The 21,081-nt window shown below is 42.7% G+C and overlaps 2 protein-coding genes across 9 annotated transcripts in view; one reads left to right on the forward strand and one right to left on the reverse strand.

The window, feature by feature from the left end:
• Positions 1 to 1,807, reverse strand: part of LOC144093723 (DDB1- and CUL4-associated factor 8) — a 44,018-nt gene extending 42,211 nt beyond the window's left edge. The window contains exons 1-2 of one of the 8 annotated variants that reach the window (XM_077627379.1): positions 1,650 to 1,807; positions 83 to 445 (exon numbers count right to left, since the gene is read on the reverse strand). In XM_077627379.1, the coding sequence (XP_077483505.1) occupies positions 83 to 445; positions 1,650 to 1,659 (373 nt within the window). In that variant the 5' untranslated portion in view covers positions 1,660 to 1,807. Of the gene's footprint in view, positions 1 to 82; positions 470 to 1,539 lie in introns of all 8 variants that reach the window. The other 7 variants (XM_077627385.1, XM_077627380.1, XM_077627381.1 and 4 more) reach the window with 7 other exon arrangements.
• A 71-nt stretch (positions 1,808 to 1,878) lies between these two features.
• Hsl (hormone-sensitive lipase) overlaps positions 1,879 to 21,081 on the forward strand; it is a 35,982-nt gene continuing 16,779 nt past the window's right edge. The window contains exons 1-9 of the mRNA XM_077629099.1: positions 1,879 to 2,839; positions 3,337 to 3,573; positions 9,845 to 10,027; positions 11,123 to 11,233; positions 13,019 to 13,163; positions 15,756 to 15,974; positions 16,470 to 17,140; positions 20,300 to 20,494; positions 20,574 to 20,608. Coding sequence (XP_077485225.1) covers positions 2,333 to 2,839; positions 3,337 to 3,573; positions 9,845 to 10,027; positions 11,123 to 11,233; positions 13,019 to 13,163; positions 15,756 to 15,974; positions 16,470 to 17,140; positions 20,300 to 20,494; positions 20,574 to 20,608 — 2,303 coding nt within the window. The 5' untranslated portion in view covers positions 1,879 to 2,332. The remainder of the gene's footprint in view (positions 2,840 to 3,336; positions 3,574 to 9,844; positions 10,028 to 11,122; positions 11,234 to 13,018; positions 13,164 to 15,755; positions 15,975 to 16,469; positions 17,141 to 20,299; positions 20,495 to 20,573; positions 20,609 to 21,081) is intronic.

The raw sequence follows: 21,081 nt of genomic DNA on the forward strand, positions 1-21,081 counted from the left end.
GCTGCACTCCATAAACTGGCACAGAAAGTGCAGCCAAATCGAAGAGATCTCATATCTCGTTGACCTTTGTAAGTTTACTTACCATCACTGTCATCCTCTGTTTCTGTTGTTGGCCTTTTCTCCGCTGTGCCAGGTGTCTCTTGACGTTCTGGTGCCCCAGCCTCAGCGCAGTCTTGGTTACCAGAGTCAGGGCTCTCCTGGCCACCGTTAGCCGGCTGGGCTGACGATGCTTCGGGCCGGTCATCGGCTGGTTCAATACCGATGCCACTGTCGTCTTTCCTCATGGACTTTCCATCCAAGTCACCCTGGCTCTTGCAGTCGTTGGCGTGTTCATCTGCACCAGCTTCTGCGCTGGCAGTTGGCTCATCACAGTGACCACTTGCTCCACTGTTGGCACTCATCTTCACAGCTTGGAGATTTTTTTCACTGCTGCGATAAATTTCATCTGCAAAAATAAGCAAAGACTGTACTGCAAAAGAAAAAGAACAGGTAAGGTATGACAGGCATAAAAACAAGGCCGTTTCAGCCAAAAATGAAGTATAATTTAATGTGCACCTTTTACTGATCCTGAATAACAAGCGTCATACTGGAAAGGTAGCGTTGTAAAACGGCCCTGATATGTTTGGATGCTTACAGTAACAGTATTAACATTATAATAATGCAAGAGTATTAACATGAATCATTTCAGGAGCCGCTCGACCTAATACAATCTGGCCAGGTACCATAAGAGCAGAACTACACACTGTCTAAGCCAACGAGCAAGGAACTGCCTAGTTACTTAATCTTCATATGTTGTAATCGGTGGTATATATAAGCAATATGATGTACCAGTGTGGTCCTTGATGCCGATCGCCGCCAAACAGACAGCGTAACAACTTACCCTATCGACTAGCACCGCCTGCTTCGTAAAACCGATTTTATACCAAATAATAAAACTGCTAGAGGAGGAAGCTGCAGATTACAGTGAAAATGCATACCGCATCCACAAAAATTAATTTCGAAAGCACGGTATGCTGGCTTAAATGGACAACAGACTGAGGCAACGATGTTGCTCACAACAATCTACCACTTTCATTACTGATCATTTTATATGTTCTGATGGAAACTAGATTTCTCTTTCGATTTTTGACACACCGAGGTTAACATACTGTCGCGATGTTTTCGGAGTGCTCGTTCGTACGTGAACAAAATTACGTAACTATATCTCGCACCTTAGTTCCAACACAACGTTTGCAGCACCACAGCAACAACTCCGGGATCACCGCAAGCCTTTTGTGCGAAAGCGAGCTAAGCTGTTCGACAAGGAACTTGGCATGCGCATCTTTCATCCGTTCAAAACAAACGGAGCAACGCGCACCACGACTGCCATTTTTTGCAAGGTTAAGCCTAGAGATGCGCAGAGCCAGGCGCTATTTTGGCACCTATCCACCATCTTTACGAGCACCGCTGAAAACTTATTCTGCTCAGTGTCGCTCACACACGACTCCACCTGCGCATCGACGCCAATATTATGCGAGATGGAAAGCACGCACTACCAACCTTTCCGATTTCTTTCCAGCTCGCATTGCGCTTCGCGCAGTGTTTAGAACCTACACAGCTGATGCTTGTTGTTCGGACGCGAGTGTTGTACGAGCGCCTCCTTTACATACCACTCCACATTCGCAGACACAGTCAAGCTTCCTGATGAAAAAAAATTTGCAAACAATAAATCGAATGCGTGTTACATCCTGAAAACCAGTAGTAATGCCCTGCCAAAGAAAGGAACAGTCAAATACGCCTTTAATTTCCGACACTAGAGGGCACGAGTTGTTTCCGCTGTTTTTGTTGTTACTTTCTGTTAGTTTTGCAACTTTTATTTGCGCTTTGTTTTTTGTTGATGCTTTAGCCGCATGCGTATGCTCTTGCGTTACCGGTGGCGGGGGCAGCCGGATCGCAGAGGCCGTACGGCCAGTTCGCTTTGTTTTATATGCTGTGCGTCGGAGGTTCCGTGATGCCGTGGCCAAATCTATTTGGGTCTTGGAAAGCTTGAAGACCTCGACGGTTTAACTGGCCCATTCCAGATCGCTTAATGTAATTCATCTCGATGTCAACATTCAATGTGTGGTCTTGTGATTCTTTTTTTCTTCTCGAATGGAAGCAAGCTGTCAGCCAGTAGCGCTGGAAAGTTTGAAGAAGTGCCACTGCTCAAGGGTGACTTTCGTGCTTGCAACGAGGAACATATCTCTGTTTTAGTTGCCTGTCGTCGAGCGCGATAAGACGTCAGTGGAGTTCCCGTGTTTCGCAATATGACGTGCGCGTGATCAGCACATCAGAAACATTTGCATCGACCAAAATGGACGAAGGAAAGTGCGCAGAGCTTCTGTCGCTCATCGAAGACAATGTGTACTATTTTGAAACTGCACAATCTGACATCGGACTGCGCTTCTCCAATCAATTCGGCGATCTGCATGATGCGGTCATGCAACTTCGTGAAGACTGCGCGTTGATCGCTGTCAAAGCTCACCTGTACGACTTCGATCCCGAAACACCTGGAAATGGGTACAGGACGTCGCTGATCATTGTGAACAGGTTCCTCCCAATTTGCATTAAACTCTGTCGGCATGTTATCTCCAGCAGAGACTCGATGTTCTTCAGGGCAGACTTTTATCAGAAGGAGCTTGAGGCACATTTGAGCGTGGTTGCTGGAATGCAAGTGAGCGCCCAGTTCTTGCGACGAATGCTGGACGTCGGAACAGTGGGCGATTTGTTCGTCGGCGAGAAGCTGAGCATAAGAGAACTCCTGGAAGAGTACGGCTCACTTCCGCAAGTCGGCTTCTACGGGAGACTGGCTGGCTTTTATGTGAGTCAGCCTTGCCCTTTCGATAATTTCTTCATTTTATGTAGCGCTGCCAAGGCGTTTCCTACCCGGTAGTTTTTATTGCGCGAAAATGACGTAACTTCTTCGTATCGCGTGAATTACAATAATTCAAGCTGTTTGTTGCCAGCCTTTAAAACTCTGTTCTTCTACTTGTACAGGAAGTGTGTCTGTACTTACTGCTGTCAGTGCACGTCATTTTTTAACGTTTGCGAATTTTATATTGGGTTGCTGCTTTGCCATTAGTGCTTAACGGCGAAGGAGCAGAATGTTCACGTCAAATACACAGGTGTAATGTATAACATAATATTGGTGCCATTAGTGCCCTTACTTGATTGGTGTATGTTCTTATAATGAAGTAAAAACTATGTTAATATTGAAAAAAGTAAAGAATCTGGTGTTCTATAAATAGCCATGTAATTGACATTGAGGTGCATAAGCCTTGATGTATAGCACAAACAATGAGTCCTATTTCCTTTCAGTTTTGCGAGTCGATGAGGCGCATCATCACCGGTCTCAACATTGTCATGGCCTCATTCAGTGACCAGTACCGCCAGTCAGGAGGAGCACTGGCCCATGCCGCAGCCTCACTTATTAACTGTGGCAAATACACCCTCAACCCGGAAGCCAGAGCCAACCACATTGTTGACGTTACTCAGAATGCATCTTTGGAGTTTCTCAAATCTTTCTGGAGTCTCAACGAAGGAAATCTTCTCAAGGCATGTTGCAATCTTTCTCATTAAGAACACTTACTATGCTCTGCCTGCTGACATTATCCTTTCGACATGTGCTCTATGGTAACATACTTCTTTCGTGCATTTTGGTCCTTGAGGTAAAAAATTACTGGTGAATTTGAGTGCACTTCCTGAAGCTAGTAAGCTGAGCAACAGTTGATGGCCACTGCAGTTGCTATGTGTCCTTGGATATTAATTAATTGCGTATATAAACAGTCATGTGGTATTAGCACACCTTTATCACATGTGACAGCATCACTTTTCATTTCATTTATTGAAGCATTAAGGGCGTGGGCCTTACATAGGGCGGGGGCAGGAACAGTATGCAACATCATATTAATACTTGTTTATGAAAACATGAACACATTTCACTGATCTTTGGGGAAGGTGGGGGAGGATAATTAGCTTTCATGCTAGCATAACATAGCATCCCTAAAAAGGTGCTTTTATTGGAGAGGTGTATTTTCACATTTTTCTGGGAGTTTTCTGCCATTTATTTGCCATCGAGAAAGCTTAAAAGTCACAAAACACTTGTAACTTCAAATAAACAAAAAGCTTGTGTCGTTTTCTACTAGTGCAGGCAAAGCCATTCATATCACCCTGTGTTTTACGTTTCTGTTATCTGACATGAGATATGCCTTTCACACTTTCATTTTCTATGTGAGTGATGAAGCAGGTTGTCCAGGGTAACAATCTGATAATTGTAAAAGAATCAAAAATATATTATCATATTATCAGTGAGCGCACTGCCTAACATAGTGATTGGCAGCACATGTTTTCTTTTTGTACCTTCTTGTCATTTACATTATGTCCTTTCCATGAATTACATTCATCAACACTTATTTCTAAGCACTGAATTTTCCACTTACTCAAGCAGTTAACGAAGTGATCGTTCAAACATCCGGTGGAGTGAATCATTATGTGCAACATGAAAGGTTTTTTGTGCATTTTTTTCTCTTTTTCTCAGACTTTGGCATGTTCTTTGTATGGCAGCTAAGCCCTCCAATCACAGTGTGTGCTTTCACATAATGCTATCTTCCGCTGATTGCAAACTTGGCTTCTCTGCTTGTCAATATTCCACCAGCAGCAGTTTTTCTAATCACCAGAACAAACTTGTGTCGCGTGCCACCTTCACTACACATGATACGTACAGCATTATCACCAGCCTTGTTCCACCCCTGCATCATGCCTATTGCCCCGTACCTTGTCTCTCATTTGAAAATAAGCGCCTCGCATACATGGTGCTTTTGCCTAATGAATAACTTGCTTTATTTTTAAGTTTTGATATGCACCAAACAATAGGGATTTTCCAAAAAGTTTTGTCATGAGGACTCAAATGTTGCTCATCAGCTTAAGCAGAGCTTTAGTCTCTACTTTTTTTACCATTGGTGGTCGCTCTTTGGCTTTCTTGTCTTTGCATCAAAATTATGTGTTTATAGTGAGCTGTTGGACCCTTTATTGCTTCTGCATTCATTCACATCCATTCCAACATTGTTTGCTCTCTCAGGCTCATAATTTTGGCACATTATGCAGCGACATTTTTGCTATTCACAGCGACGGAAATGAGTTGAACTAATTCAATGTAGTCAAAGAATGATGGAGGCAGTTACTAATTTTCTTCCTCAATACAAACGAGGAAACTTTGCTTGCTTTCAGTTTCTATGGCTTTGAGGAAAAGGTTACTGTGACTGTGGCCATGAGGAAAAAAAGGCATTGCATGAGTCAGTCGCTATAGAGGCAGGCACAAAGCTCATACAATTTGACATCGGTTGAATGAGGGTTACGACTTTACAATTCTTTTAATAGGTTGTTTAGTCACTGCATCATTTGCTGTAAAGAGAATCACAGAGTGGCATTTTGTACCTCTGGAGAAGATGTACTCAGATTGCGTGCCAGTTTTATTTGCAGTCTTTTTAGTTAACAGAGTATCATTGGCATCAAAAGGTCGCGGTATATCTGACCATGGAAAGTGCAAATTGTTGTACGTCCTGTGATTGATGGGTGTACAGCTTGTATTGTGCATTCAAAAGCCAGATGGACTTCTTATTTCCAGGGTGCTTGCTTGGCAGTGTGCGACAGTCCAAATTTTTCATTGATATTGTGTGCCACACCCTGATTAATGTCATGTGCCCATAGTACATTATTGGTAAGTAAGAAATTAATTAAAGTATTCTATACTCTCAATATATACTGTCAATAGTAGGATGCCTGTTATACTTAGTTGCACAGGCAGGGGCATATTGGTTTACATTCTTTTTCTGGCTGCCCCACCATACTTTTTGTCAATAGTAGGAATTAGCAAGTGGTAAAAGTTAAGCTTGCAAAAAAAAATTAAAGGGCAAAAATGAAATCACTTTGCAACTCTTTGCCTAAAATAACAAGTACGGGAATAAATGTTTCATGGGACATTTGTTGTTAAGAGCAGCTGTTCTTCTTACTGATTCGAATATACAGAATAGTATCCAGCTGGAACTGTAGTATAGGTACCAGGCTGTAGACATTAAAGAGATGAGCATGACAGTTGTCAGATTTCTTTTCATGCATATGATCGGCATTCTTAGGATTAAAATAATAGAAATGCCGAAGAAAGTAAATGAAGCTATTATTATTCATTACAATACTTTTCAACCCTTCAAAGCAAAAGGAACAGCATGATGTTGCAGGAAGGTAATTGAGTCAGTACTGTTCCTCTCACTGGATATCAACTAAAATTAGCTTTAATTGGGGTGACCACACGTTTTTGAAGTTCAATTTTGTGAATTTCCAATTGTATTTGTGTTACCGACTCTCCTTGGCACCCTGTGCAAATGTCATTAAATAATAGCAGCTCTGTTTCTGTAAAGTATTTACTGTGAGATGCATGTTACATTGTCTAAGGCCACTTGTCTTGAAAATATATGATATCACCACGTAATATCACTAAGTTATTAAACCTTGTGGTCATGTTGATAAAACTGTACACATCAGGAGTTTGGTGAATTCATCAAAAACACATTGCATTTGGGTTATGTCTAGTAAGCATAAATCTTCCTTTTCATCCTCATGGTTCTGCAGCTCACTCAAAAAAGTGCTGCTAAAGGATATGTATCAAAATTGTGGCACATGTTTGTTTGGTCCAGTTCAGGCCTAGTCATAGGGCATTCGTTCCACTGAGTGTGCAGTTTGGTTGCCTCTTTGAAGTTCTTGATCATTATTATCATCAGCCTGACTACGCCCACTGCAAGGCAAACGCCTCTCCCATGTCTCTCTAATTAACCCTGTCTTTTAATTGCCAACTGTGGTCACCATGTGTAGTAGTAGTAGTAGTAAATGGTTTATTAAAATAATATTAAAAAGGAAGGAAAAGATTTTTGCTAGCCCCAGCATCTGCCATCGATACTGAAGCATCTTGAGCTGGGACAGTGTAAATAAAGGATAGCAGACAGAATGGAGAAATTAAATTAAAGAAGTGAGGGGACAAGAAGAGAAGATAGTGGGGAGAGGTAATATACACAACCACCATATCCCCGCAAACTTCTTGATCTTATCTGCCCACCTAACTTTCTGCTGCCCCTTGCTACGTCCCTTGCTATGCTTGCCTTCTATTGGATCTTCTATGTGCCTGCCATGCAAAAAGCAAATTTTAACTTTATGAAGCAGAGAGAAGACAGTAGACCTTAGAGGTATTGTGGCAAGTGCCATATGCCTCTGTTCTGCTGGTCAAATTTTCCTCTTAAGATTTGCTTATTGTTTTCTAGTAACCATCTCTAACCGAGATCATAATTTTCAATGGTGTAAAGTTGTGACTAGAGCTGTACCCGCCATGCCAAAGTAGGGGCTATGCAACACTTGTCTATGCAGGGCTTAAAGTCAGGGGTGTCTTTGTCTTCATTGTCTTTGGGTATTAGCAAATCTAAATCTGCATACAGCGATCTTTTTTTCTGCAAGCGAGCATACACAGACTCACCCTCCAAATTTGTGCACGCACGCACCACGGTCCACTGTACACTGTTCACATAGCTTCACCGCCTTAGAAGGGTGCTTCTTTCTTTCTCCATGCACTTTGCATAAAACTGTGTTATAAACTGAGCAAAAAAACCACCCTTAAATTTATTTCTCCCCATTGTATAAAACTATGCGTAAAACGGGCTGCCAGCTGCTTTCTGTCTCTCTCTCTCTATTACCCTCTCCACATGTGCTCGAATCACTAAAAGCCCCTCCTTTGATGGAGCCTGACTTTAAGCAATGTGTCTATGTACTACTGGGGACAAAAGTTTCCGGACGGGGACGCGAGTTTTGGGAAAAACGTTTATTGTGGCTCCACCTTGCTACCCAGTCACCTGATATTGTATGAAGGCATTAAAGGCCTAAATGCTCCTTCCCCTCTTCACTATATCAGATGACTGGGTAGTGAGGTGGAGCTACAGTAAGCATTTTTCCTCGAACTCGCATCCCGGAAACTTTTGTCCCCTGTAGTACATGCTTGCATGGAGCCTGAATCTAAGCAATTCCATACTGCACAATAATTTAGTATGCATGAATTCATAGGGTTTTATCATTGCTAGTGAAACCACAAACCTATTCGAACAGCCAGTGGACATTCGAAACATTTATACATTTAGATTTCCGCTAATTTCTCAACAAGCTCTCAAGAACATCGTACAGAGACCTACAGTACACAGAAAAGGTATTGATCAGATGACTTTTGGCAAGAGAGGAGCCTTAATGCAAAGAGAAGTTAGAAAAAAATTGGCAGTGGCTTAGCTCCGCTATGCCAGGATATACATTGTGGGAGGTACGTTTCCCTGGCTGAGCTAGTTGTTGGCACTGTATGTTTAGCACTGAGAGACATGTCCGCTTGAAATGTCCGGGTCGCAGATGCACTTTCGGAAACTCGAATGGTGTGATCAGTCACACGATGGGCCTTCACATCCTCTTCGGTTGGTTGCCGTTGACTGACGCCTTCCATAGGCTCCATCTCGGCGGCTATGCGGTGTCTATTACGCTCGGCAGTCTGGCATCTCCATTTGGCAAGGCATTCCTCTCTCTGTTCGGGTGTCTCCGCTGCTCTCTTCGCCTTCTGATGCTCGTTCTCTCTTTGTTGAGTAGCCAACTGCCAGGCGACAACCTCAGGATCGGAAGAGTTAATGTTCCCTTGTCTATACCGCCGTTTAGCAGCGGCTGGATATCCATTTTTTATACGCAAGGCTGCGCATGCGACGATGCGCGGTTCGGGTGATGAGCGCAGTGTGACTTCATAGCAAGCGGCGGCGGCGGCGAGCCGTGCAGTGACGTCATGCCAGATGGTGCTGCAAGCGCGCAAAGCACAGTAACCTTCTCACATATCTCGGTGGACACCCGAACCGCGCCGTAAAGGAGGGAGGGAAAGACGAAGCGTGGGTGCACCCACCCCTCTTCCCCGGTTGCCATGGTAACAGCGCATGCGCACAACTGGCCTCCCGCATGTACCATGCTCACATATCTCGGTGGACACCCGAACCGCGCTGTAAAGGAAAGGATAAAGGAGGGAGGGAAACGACAAAGCAACAGCGCACCCACTCCTCCTCCTGGTTGCCATGGTAACAGCGCATGCGCACAACTTTCCTCCCGCATGTACCATGGTAGCACATGCGCACAACTGGTGTCTCACCTATACCGCGAAATGCTTGAGTTTTAGCATAGTGTAGCTCCCACTACAAAAATGTGCCTGATGGTTGTCTTTGGTCATCTGATGTGGTTTGTGCACCTTTAAGTTCTGATAAACCCCCTGAGAGAGCCCGATACTTTTTACTTTTACAAAAATATAACAGCTCATTGACACCATGCCACTCATAGATGTGTTGCATATCTATGTGCTCTTGCATGTGAGAGAGTTGCTTTGGCTGTTAGGTTATTTAAAGTTTAATACTGAGGATCCTTGATCTCTGTTATGATATTTAAAAATACTCTTCTTTTCCAAAGATGCAGCCTAGCTTCTAAGTACCTCTGTTTTGCTTTCATGTTCTTTGCATGTTACAAAGACAAGACAGCTATATCAGGCTCCATGTTGCTGTTTCTCTTTCTTTTCTTCCTCCGTCCACTGCTGCATTATTTTGAGAAAAAAAGCACTGCAGGTCTGGCAACGCTGTTGATGTGGCAGGAAAAGTAGTTAACGCTCTTTAAACGCAGGCTTGAGTCCAGTTTGCACATTTTTTTTATCTTTACTGAGCATCTGTTTTGAGGGGAGCTCTGGAGTCATGTTATACACACTGCAACTTACGTCTTCGTCTCCCTGCAGCGTGTACCTCAGTGGATCTGCCCTTCACTGGAAGTGTGCGAAGTGGTCAGTGTGCCAGCAAAAGTGCAACGATTGCCAAGTGAAAATGGGATGGCTTGGGTGGACATTCCTGTGCCCTCCTCGCATCTGCCAAAGGCTGCAGTTCGTTGCCGTCTGCTCTCATATCGGTGGAGAGAAGGGCAGGTGAGTTTAGCACAGCATCTGATTGAATAAGCACACTGCTGTTTTCTCAGTGGGGATGTGCTCAGGTGCTTCTCTGTATTATTAAAGCTCTAATTGTGACTGTGGTAATGTTGAGGGATCCAGTTTTGTGTACTGCAGTACTTGGTTATCTTGTGTGCTAGTTTTGTGCTTCTTTTCATTTATGTTATTTTGTTTCTGCATTGGAAAGCAAAATGTGTTTTTAGGTCTTTGAAAGTTAAACCACCTTTTGAACTTGGCAAGTCTTCTAGCGGGTAAGTAGGCTGTGACATTTGTCAGCAGAGAGCTGTTTTCGGGCGTGCAATTCAAAAGCCAATGGAGGGGAGTTTTCGAGTTGATTAAAATGGCAAAGGCAAATTTTTGTTCATTAAATTTTTTCACTCCTATTGTCTGTGTAAAAGAAATTTTGGTGCGGACACAGTGCTCCAAAAGAACCCTGCAGTCTCGAAGGTGTCTCATGTAGTGTCTCTTGCTTGACTAAGGAAGGGTCCACCTGGCCGTCTGTAAAAATATCTCTGAAATGCACCCAAAAATTATAATGCCAATTGCATTAGAGTAGTGGTATTAGGTATGCTGATAGAAACTTTAGGGCACTTAGTACTGACCAGAGATAAAGTCCACAATGTTACTGACTCTATTTACAGAAGTTAAAAAGTAAAGAATCTTCCTTTGGGCTTTTTTTTCTAAACAGCTGGCAAAAGCATTTTTTTTATGATGGCTTTTTTGGAAACAACTTTCTCATTGCCATTGTTGGCTGGTTCCTGGGATGCCAACAGATGTATTTTAATGCCACTTTAGAGGTTGAAATAAAGATGCATCCAGTTAATGTTGTATTTTTTTAGCCGCCTCAGCCGCCTCAGCTGCAGTGAAGCACTACAGTAGGTGCTGAATTAGTAAACAGCGAATGTACTACCAAAACCGATTGGTTGAGAAAAAGTTGTTTCGTAACCTCTAGTCGTATTACTAAGTCGGCCTGTGCAAGCCTTAAAAATGGTTTAAAGGCAACCCTCTTGTAGTACTGCTTGCATACCATTGTTGCTTTGTTTTCATACAACTGAGTGATCCTTATGTTTTTAGGAAGCTGTAACAGGAAGCCGATGGTTTGCTAGTCCAAGCCCGGCATCCAAGGGTCTGCTACTTCACTGCCATGGCGGTGGGTTTGTGTCTCAAACACCAGACTCCCATGAGGTAAGCATTTCTTGTGTTGTAAGCACTTTGCTTTAGTCCTATATATGCTCTACAATCCATTTACTTATGCACTTTCTTTAATTTTATTTTAATTTCCTCTTTGCTTATTTTTTGTTGCCATTCTGTAAAGTCAAGTTGCTTGTTCTCTGTTCGTAACACAACCTTGCTAGCTTTGCTCCTTTTTTTGATACACTGGTATAACGTAATATATTAGATACCAGTCTGTTTTGCCTAGGATTTATCTGCAGAAAGGAAAGGATTATGAGGATGCATGCTTTGAATGCAGCCATGTGGCTGATGTTGATGGAAATTAAAGTTAAAGAGGAGTTTATTCCACCCTCAGATGGTAACACAAGGTCACTTCCAGTCTATAGGGCAACCACATGAGTAACAAGTCAACCACAACTAAAGCTATCCTAGGCTGCCTGAGGTTAGTTGCGATTGCAGGTTTGAGCTGCGCATAAAGAAGAATCTTTTTAAAGGATTGCTGGGTTGCCTGAGGTTGGCTTTCTTAAAGTAATAATTTTTCCCCTCTAAAATGGCTAAGTTAGCACAGTTTCTCAATGACATCTAGTTCCGACAAATGTATTCATATTGAGTGTCGATCAGCATAATTACAGCCGAATTGTGCAGCTAGTCTATTAGTGTTAATCTTTGTTGTAGCTCCAGCTTTTGTACTTGTATTCAGTATTTGAATGTATAGGTAGGGTAACCGATCAGGCAACTACAAATTATTGCACAGATAATGACTAGGGCAATCTTTGTCACAAAACATGGTGGTGAAGATAACATCAGCACAAGCCAGTACTCAACCCATATATGCCTAGCATCCAGTGTGTAGGACAGCGCTTTTTTGCACAGTAACTGTAAAAGTTTATTGCGTACAAGCTTGTGCTTGCTAGTGTAGGTTCAAGAGGGCCTAAACTTTTCCTGTGCAAGGGTTGTGTTGTGTGCATTCAGAAAGGTCCGCCACACTTCTCTGGACGTCGCTTTTTAAATTTGATCCCATCAACTACATTGTAATTCTACAAGAAAAACATAATTTTTGCGCATTGTCATAAGGAAACCACCACGCATGATGCGAAATGTGATTTTATAGTCGATGTCAAGTGTTTGAAGCTTTATCACATGTAACGAGTAGCGAATTGGCCTAATATCCTGATTGTAGGACGGCTCAAAAGTCGGTGTTGAGAAAATTTTTCCATCAATAGAAGGATGATTCTAAATTTTGAAGTAAAATAAACATTTTATATTGAAAAATATTTTAATTTTTTTCAAATTTCTGAAGCTTCGGCATGTATGGGTTAAACTTGCTTTGATATCAGTCCTTTTTGTAGAGCCCAATGTGTCCAGAAGCTGCATTTTATGTTAACTCTCTCATGTTTTCTTAGCAGTGAGTGCTTTTCATTGTTTTTAGGTAAAATAAGAAAGTTGAAAATGTGTTTTATATAGTGTCTCCACGTAGTTATTCATCTCTCTGATATAAACATACACTAAACCACTTGTATGCTGTCAAGAATTAACTGTGGCTGCTTCTTGTTGTAGAATCCACAGTCATTTTTTAAGAGTTGGTTTGCAACTTATTTGATTAGCTGTGTGGAGATCACTCCTAATCATTAGTTTGTGAAGCATCAGCCTTCTTGGTACTTTTTGCTACCTTCCACTTGAAGCTTCTCTCTTTTATTGTGCCTGAGTATTTTCCACATTTGTCGCTTTTCAAGCATGACCACCTTGTTTTTTTAATCAAGTCCTGTCTTGGTTTTTCCTTGTCATTTGATGCTGCAGATCTACCTGAGGGACTGGGCCAAGGACCTTGACGTTCCCATCCTGACAGTGGACTACTCTCTGTCTCCAGAGGCTCCATTTCCTCGGGCCCTAGAGGAAGTGTTGCACGTTTACGCATGGGCGCTTATCAACCATGAGAAGCTTGGTAAGCTGCTAATGTTGTCAACACTTTTCAAGGGATCAATTAGGCAGATGGCTGTGATGCTGGTCATGACTTAAATGACTGCTACGCTTACATGCTTCTGCTTAAGTCGTGTGCACCTGCTGAAACTTCATGTTTCAACTCTTGGGATGAATTCTTGTGCTTTACAGCAGCTGCCGTGTGGAGATGTAAATGTGCTCATAACTCTATTGTGGGTGGGAAATGTCAGGCAAGGTTCACTGGCTCACAAAATGCAGAGAAGTTGCGGAGTTGAGACATCAGTGGGGATGGGTTTTATGGATGCAAATAGTACACTGCCTGCAGGAAAAGGCAGTTTCACTATAGTAAGTGCAGAAAAACTTAACACTGGTTGCAATTACCAGGCTGCTTTGATCAGCACAGAGTTGACCAAGTGGAAACATTACAGTACTAGATATTATTGTGTCTAACATGTAATGGGACAGTGCAGTTTATCTTGCTGGTGATGGTCACAGAGCTCTGTGCTTGGATGGTAGCATGCGGAGCAGCCGTACTATCAATTGTTATATGTTCTTGGCCAGCGAACTTTTTTCGGGATTTTTTAATAGTACACAAATGAATCACCATTCCAACGCAGTCCCATATTCGCACAGTGAACTTGACCCTGGGGGAAGAGAACTGTGCTTTATGTACAAAGCTGAATTCCATTATGATTGGCAGTGTTTGCTAAGAAGATTGTTCCCATTGAGCGAACTGGGCAGTGGCTTCCCACATGTGTGACCAGGGAATGGGAATGCAAGGAGGCATCAACAGATGTAATTAAGCTATAGTTTTGTTATAAAGCCTTTTGGCAAAAGCACATGCTGGCTATTCAAAATAAATCAAAACATGCCACTGCCTACTGGGAAACTCCTACTGGTACTGTACGCTTCTGCACTAGGACCTTGGTGTCATTTGAATGAGACAGTAAAGTGCTTGCTAAACTATGAAGTGGGGTAGGCAGCAAGTGTGAGACCTTGCTAGCAACTGATGGTTCTCTACTGGCTCATTAAGCTATGAAATTCTTTACATTAGTCTGACACAAACACCAGCTGCATGATTTTAACACGAAAGCTTTAGAGCGGACGTTCGAAGCAAACCCCGATGTCCTGTGACGTATATACGGATTGGTGAAGAATGTCGTGATGTCACAACCACATGAACTTGCACTGGTAATTCAAACACCCCACAATGATACATAGTACAACAGTTGTAATTAAATGAAACATCATATTGAAATTAAATGAAACACCATATGAATTGTGACTGTTAAGGTCACAACATGACCCAAATGTCATTATGATGTGCAAGAAAGTAAATTGCACTGAATAGAAAATTGGGGTGAGATGGGAATCGAACTTGGAACCCTTGGGTCTCAAGTCATATATGCTACCCCTAGGCTATCGATGTGTTCGATAGACTTGTTTAAAGGGAGGCCTTGTGTATCTTGTGGTGAATGAAAAAAAATTAGTTAACGAAGTTAAAAATAAATAATAATAAAATAAAATAAAGTACAGTGTCTGTGAAGTGAAGTGGTGAAGTGATATGCAAAGAGGACCATTGAAAAGACCCCATTGATACAGTTGCATCATACCCATAAGGCGGAGCTTAAGCATCCCCTGAATTTTTAATGGTGGCGAAACATAAGATAATAATAATAATAATAATAATAATAATAATAATAATAATAATAATAATAATAATAATAATAATAATAATGATAATAATAATAATAATTGGTTTTTGGGGAAAGGAAATGGCGCAGTATCTGTCTCTTATATCGTTGAACACCTGAACTGTGTGGTAAGGGAAGGGATAAAGGAGGGAGTGAAAGAAGAAAGGAAGAAAGAGGTGCCGTAGTGGAGGGCTCAGGAATAATTTCGACTATCTGGGGATCTTTAACGTGCACACTGACATTGCACAGCACAGCACACGGGCGCCTTAGCATTTTGCCTCCATAAAAACGCAGCCGCCGCGGTCGGGTTCGAACCCGGGAACTCCGGATCAGTAGCCGAGCGGCGGGTAAACATAAGATGCCCATCTACTGTTTTTATCGTAATATGAAAAGCTCCCTGCCAAATGCCATTTTTGCAGGAAAAATTTATGCAGTGGGCTGGTATTTATAGGGTTCAGGGGGTTGTACAGATAGCTTTGTGGGGAAGTTGGGTTTGTGTGATACACGCTGTATTTCAGATTGCAAAGGTTCCTGGGCAAGGCATGTTTGCCTTTGTTGTTTGTCAAAAAGTGCCCATGCAACCAAGTGCGAACAGAAAGCAGGGGGCAGGATGGGCTCCCTACATGGGCTTCCCACATGGTCACCCTGGAAGGGGGGAGGCGATCACCTGCCCACCCCCGTGCACATAGCCCGTACTTTGTGTCTCACGCTAACTTTCCCAAAACAAACAGAGGTGAGTTTACCAGGAAAGGCATGTTTGTGTTGGTAGGCATTTTGCTGCTGAGACTGACCGCATGAGCTGTATCTTTTTGTGCGCTATCATTACCACATGCCAGCTAGCATTGACTGTTTGCATTACTAGTGATGTGATTACATTTAATTTTCTTCTTTTCCTTTTGCAGGCTGGACTGGTGAAAACATCTGTGTGGCTGGTGACAGTGCAGGAGGAAACCTGATGCTTGCACTCTGCTTGAAGACCATTGAACTGAACATTCGGCGTCCCAGTGGTGCGTTTGCTGCATACACACCTGTCATGCTCAGCATGGCACCATCACCCTCGAGGATTCTGTGTGCTGTGGATCCATTGCTCCCTCTTGGCTTCATGCTGACCTGCCTTCATGGTAAGCCACAGCTTTGATGGGGGGCCATTTCATTGCTTTCTTCCTAAGGCTTTCTTGTTGACTATAGGTCTACAGCCCATCTTGATAATATGGCATGCATGTTTCTCATGCAGGTAAAAAAATATGAATGCTTTCCTCACTCTCAGTGCATGTAGGTATGTGGAGTAAGTGTGTTTCACGTGGAATGGCTGAATGTGTGCAAAATTTTAGACTTCAGATATGTAACATAAACAGCTTGTAGTGATCTGCCATTTATCATGCTGGAGTTTATACAAAGTCCAGTTACATTTTACTGTAAGTTTGCAAATCTAGCTGTAAGAGTAGAATTAAATTTAATTATTCCTTTACAGTTGCTGTCACTCAAATTCTTTTCTTTAGCTTCTGCTTGGTGTTGGATAATGCTATGACACTATGTAGCTTGTGTAGATTTACAGGGGGCATGCCTACTTTGTGTGCTTGCTACGTTTCTTTATCAAGCATCTCATCTTATTGCAGCGTACATTGGCTGTGTTCCGGAACCAGACATGAAGCCATGTCCCAAAGCACCACCTACAAAGTCAGTGTGTCCACAAAATGGTGCGGACAGCACATCAGATTTTGACCACAGTCCCAGGGAAATTGGTCACGTCTCAAGTGCAGAGCCTACAGTCGATGGTGCCACTGAGACAGACAACTCTACGGGCAACATCTCGCCAACATCAAAGGCCAAGATGCCTTTGACAAGGACAAAGAATGTTGTGCAGCTTGAAGTTGCTGGCGAGCTGCCAAGCCAGTACCTCTGCCGCTTTGCATCCCAGTGCGATGATACTAACGTCTTGTTCCCGGCTGAGCAACCAGAAGATGACCATGTGGTGCTGGAAATGCCGGTGGACCTGACGTTTCCCGTTCGCAATCGGTGCTGCCGGGCTGCCACCTACTGGGTGCGGGCGTTGGCCACTGTGCTCAGTGCCAGCCACGTGTACCAGAGGCATGTGCTGGCCAGCTGGGAGCTGTTGTGTGGCCAGAACGGCAAGAAGAGGAAAGGCCTGGCTGTTCCGTGGTTCCGTAGGGCTTCCCGCTTTGACCGCAAGTTCCAAACCATGAAAATCCTGGCCAGCAACCCATTCATCTCGCCATACCTTGCACCGAGCTGGATGCTCGAGAGGATGCCGCCTTGCTACTTTGTGGTAAGAACTTGTAGCTGAGTACTTGTGACGTGTACTGTCAGGAACAAATGTTTCCAGGACATGTGGTTGGTTATTATATTAATAATGCTCAAATGGCTAGATGCGGTAGTCGCCTTCTAGCATCTGTGTGCCAGTCAGAGCTGTGGTCCCTAACCCTTGGTGCAGTGAGCCGCCACCATGGCGGGTATGGGCCAGAGGGGGCAAACACGAATCTTCTACTCAAAGGAGTGTTTACTGCTCTTGAGCTAGAGTTCAGGCAACACATCAACAATCATCGCAGTGAGGGAGCGTTCTGCATGTGTACAGAGTTAAAAAAAACATAAGAAGGGGAGCGCATGGGGAAGAGAAACATTCAGCTTACCTCAGCTGGCTGTGTGCTTATGGCCCGGGCCAGTCAGTCGCATACGATGACTGGGTGATTCAGTGGTGGTGGCAGTCCAGGTGGAAGATATCTGATCCATGCACGTGCATAGCTCCATGCCAAAAGACAAGAGCACGTCGGGAGAAGCAGTTTCATTCCAAGCAGTGGAAACGGTGTCTCTCCAGTTCCGAGAAGGGAAAGAGAGAAGGCCATTGCAGTGGCGTCACTGCGGGGGCGTCAAACGCAGCAGTGGGTGGCATGTGCCTTCTCCACGTAAACATTCTAAATGCTGCTCGCATAACAGTGCATGATAATTATGCATGGCTCTTACTATGGGACAGGGGATACATGTGTATCCCTGCAATATGAGTGGCTGTGTTATTGCCCAATGACTCAAGACAACACTAGTGAAGGTGGAAGTCACTCGTGTGCTGTCAGGTATGGTACTGAAATGAAACAGTCATTTTCAGGCATGACAACTGTGCACCCAAGTCACCATTCACACGTCCTGGAGACTTTTTCTCTTAAGTACACAGTGTTCTAGGCTTGTCCTGAATACATGATTGGTGTTCTTTAGATAGAGGTTGGGGTTATTGGTCTAAACCAATAAAAACAAAAAAATACATACTCCAAATTCACTTTTTGAAATTTGGTTTTTACCAATAAAGTTCAGTATCCTTGAGACATATGCCACATCTTGCTGGCTTCTGAGTTACAATTGTTTGCAAGAGAGAATTAAAGTGAGAAAATCAGGAGAGCACTGATGCAATATTGAGACAATTGTTGGGATAAGTTGTACAATTAAATATTTTAAGGGGACAGGGTAAGCAAAAAATCCAAAAAATTTCAATTTTTATTTTATTGTTGACAGAACATTGTTTTATGCATCTTTTTCACTATCGTACTTCTTCCTGGGTTGTATATTTCTCTCTAAAGGATAGCTTTAAAAAGGAGGAAGGAAAAGGCAGGCTACCTTTTTTGTAGAGGCAGTGTCGTATCAGCCATTTGAAATACAGTTTCCATGACTGGAACTGAATGTTTCTTAATTCACTTGGAGTAAAAACATATTTGGGAACAATCTTGCAGCTCTTAGGCTTCATGGTAGCATATTAGTCCTTCATTTGCATAATCTGGGAGCAAGCTCCAAAAAAATGCTTCTCTAGTAGCAGGAGCACTAAGGGTGTAAACTGTAGATGCTTTCATAAAGTTCAGCGGCAGTAACATAGCAAGAGCCAATGTTCTAGAGGCCCTTAGGGTAACATGAAGCCGTAATACTCTTTGCCGGCTGACAGTTGACTGGCATCAAGTATCCTCTGCTGGCTGAGCAGCACAGCAAGTAAAAAAAAGGCTAGGATACTAAATGAATGGTAAAGAAACACAAAGAGTTGAATAATGACCATGGAGGTCATGCCTATGGAATAAATCAGTCAGCGAATGTTGTCAAAACAAAAAATTGCTTGATAAAGTTACTTCACTTTAAACTCATTTATCTCAAAACAAGGTTTTTGTAACAACGGTACCATTATCTTCATAACAGTATGAGGCTAATGGCCAATTAAATTGCCAGTATTTTATATGACCATGCAGGAATATACTGAACCAAAATTAGTGACGTGCAATGATCTGTTTTGATTTTATAGACAGAAACAATGCCAAAAGTGGCCTTAAATCTAGTCCTAGAGAGAACGTCATCAAAAATTAGTTTTAATTGTGTTGCATAGTTCTGGTTCAGTCGAAAGAACATAAAGCGACTATAAAAGCATGTAAACAAGTAGCTGCTATCTGTATTGGTTGTTGACAAGAGTTTACCGAAACATGCCCCAGAAATACATTGAGAGAGAGAGAGAGCCCCGCTACACCTGATAGCGGACCGCCCATATTGGCTGTGCGTGCGGTTTCCCAGCTTGGTGTAGGTGCAGTTGCTATCAGTGGTAATGAGTTCTAATAGTCTAGTGCTGATCAGTGGTTCTGTGCTTTGTTGAGAAAAAAGCTCGGATTAAAAACGTCTTTTGAGAATTGTTCTATTTGTGTTTTTTTTTTTGCTTTTCAACTTTCTTATTTAAACTTTTTGGCTTTCTTCATTGGCTTAAATTTGAGTGAACAATTTCTGCTTAGCCATTGATTAGTATGCTGTAAAGTATGCATCAGCTTGCTGACTGCAGCAACCAACGTTACTGCATCAGTTTTGTTCTGGTGTCATATGCCCTTTTTTTTTTTTTAGCCGCCGCGGTGGCTGAGTGGTTATGGCGCTCGGCTGCTGGCCCGAAAGACGCGGGTTCTACCCCGGTTGCGGTGGTTCAATTTCGATGGAGGCAAAATTCTAGAGGCCTGTGTGCTGTGCGATGTCTGTGCACGTTAAAGAACCCCAGGTGGTTGGGACGTTTATACCCCTATAAACCAATATGCCATTTTTTTTGCCTTTTGGCTAATGTTAAGTGTGATACCTGCTATACTATCCCTGCCAAACCTCAACAGGGCAAGCATTGACATTCAGTGGAAGTGCACAGTCATGTTTTTACCTCACTGCTTTCCTGCAGAACACAAAGGTGTGTACTCCCTCCACAGATACCTTTGTTTAAATCTTAGTGCAGTGTCACTGTGTGTTAGGGCACAGGAATAAGTGATGTCATGTCCTACCCACCGTAGCATGGTTTGGTAGCATGAGATGCTACCTGCCATGTGCATGTGAAGTAAGGAAAACCGTAGGGTAATTGGAAAGAAGTGGAGAATTTCAGAGTACTCTGGTGAAAGAAGTGTTGTTTAATGAGAATACTGAGTACCATTGACTTTTCTTCCAGGGCCTTCACCTGGACCCAACTTTGGATGACCTTGTTATGCTGTCCAAGAGGCTGAGGAATGCAAACAACAGCGTGCAGCTAGAGATATTGGATAACCTTCCACATGCATTCCTTAATTTCCTGCCTTTTAGCAAAGAAGCCCATGAAGGTTCCAAGAGGTGTGTCCAGATGATCAAGCAGGCGCTCAGTATCCCGGTTTTATAATGTTCCCAGTGTAACTGCACACTGTCCCAGTGCCTTACAAGCTTTTTCTTTTTACATTCTCTGTGAGCAGGGATATATGTACAACATTCCCTTGTGTGGCCTTGCGTAACTATTACATGGCGCACAAATTTTTGAATAGGTCATTGTTTTTTAAATTTAATATGCTGTGGCTACTTCTGTAATTTATCTTAAAACTTACCAACGAGAACATGTGTAGATGTATCGAGCTGGCTCTTGGTACAGTTTTATTTTTATCTGCATTGCATAGAGTTTAAATGGCGGTAACTAAAGCTATACCTTTGTTTTTCTTCCTCAAACAAAATGTGAACTAAAGGGCTTTTGTGTTGCAAAATACGAGGCATTGCGACAGCTACTTAGTGGAATGTTTAATATAAGGAGTGGTTTGTGTACTTTTTTTTTAAATCCACGTGGCCTTTTCATTGAGAAGAATGTAGAATGTTCCTACATAATTTTTAGCATGCTGTAGTCATTTTTGATCTTGAACGGTGAATGCAGCATGGGCATTGCTGCTTTCTTTCTACCTCATGAGCTGAACTGGCATGGCTACTTTTTATTAA

The sequence above is a fragment of the Amblyomma americanum genome, chromosome 6 (assembly GCF_052857255.1).
Source record: "Amblyomma americanum isolate KBUSLIRL-KWMA chromosome 6, ASM5285725v1, whole genome shotgun sequence".
NCBI classification, from domain to species: domain Eukaryota; kingdom Metazoa; phylum Arthropoda; class Arachnida; order Ixodida; family Ixodidae; genus Amblyomma; species Amblyomma americanum.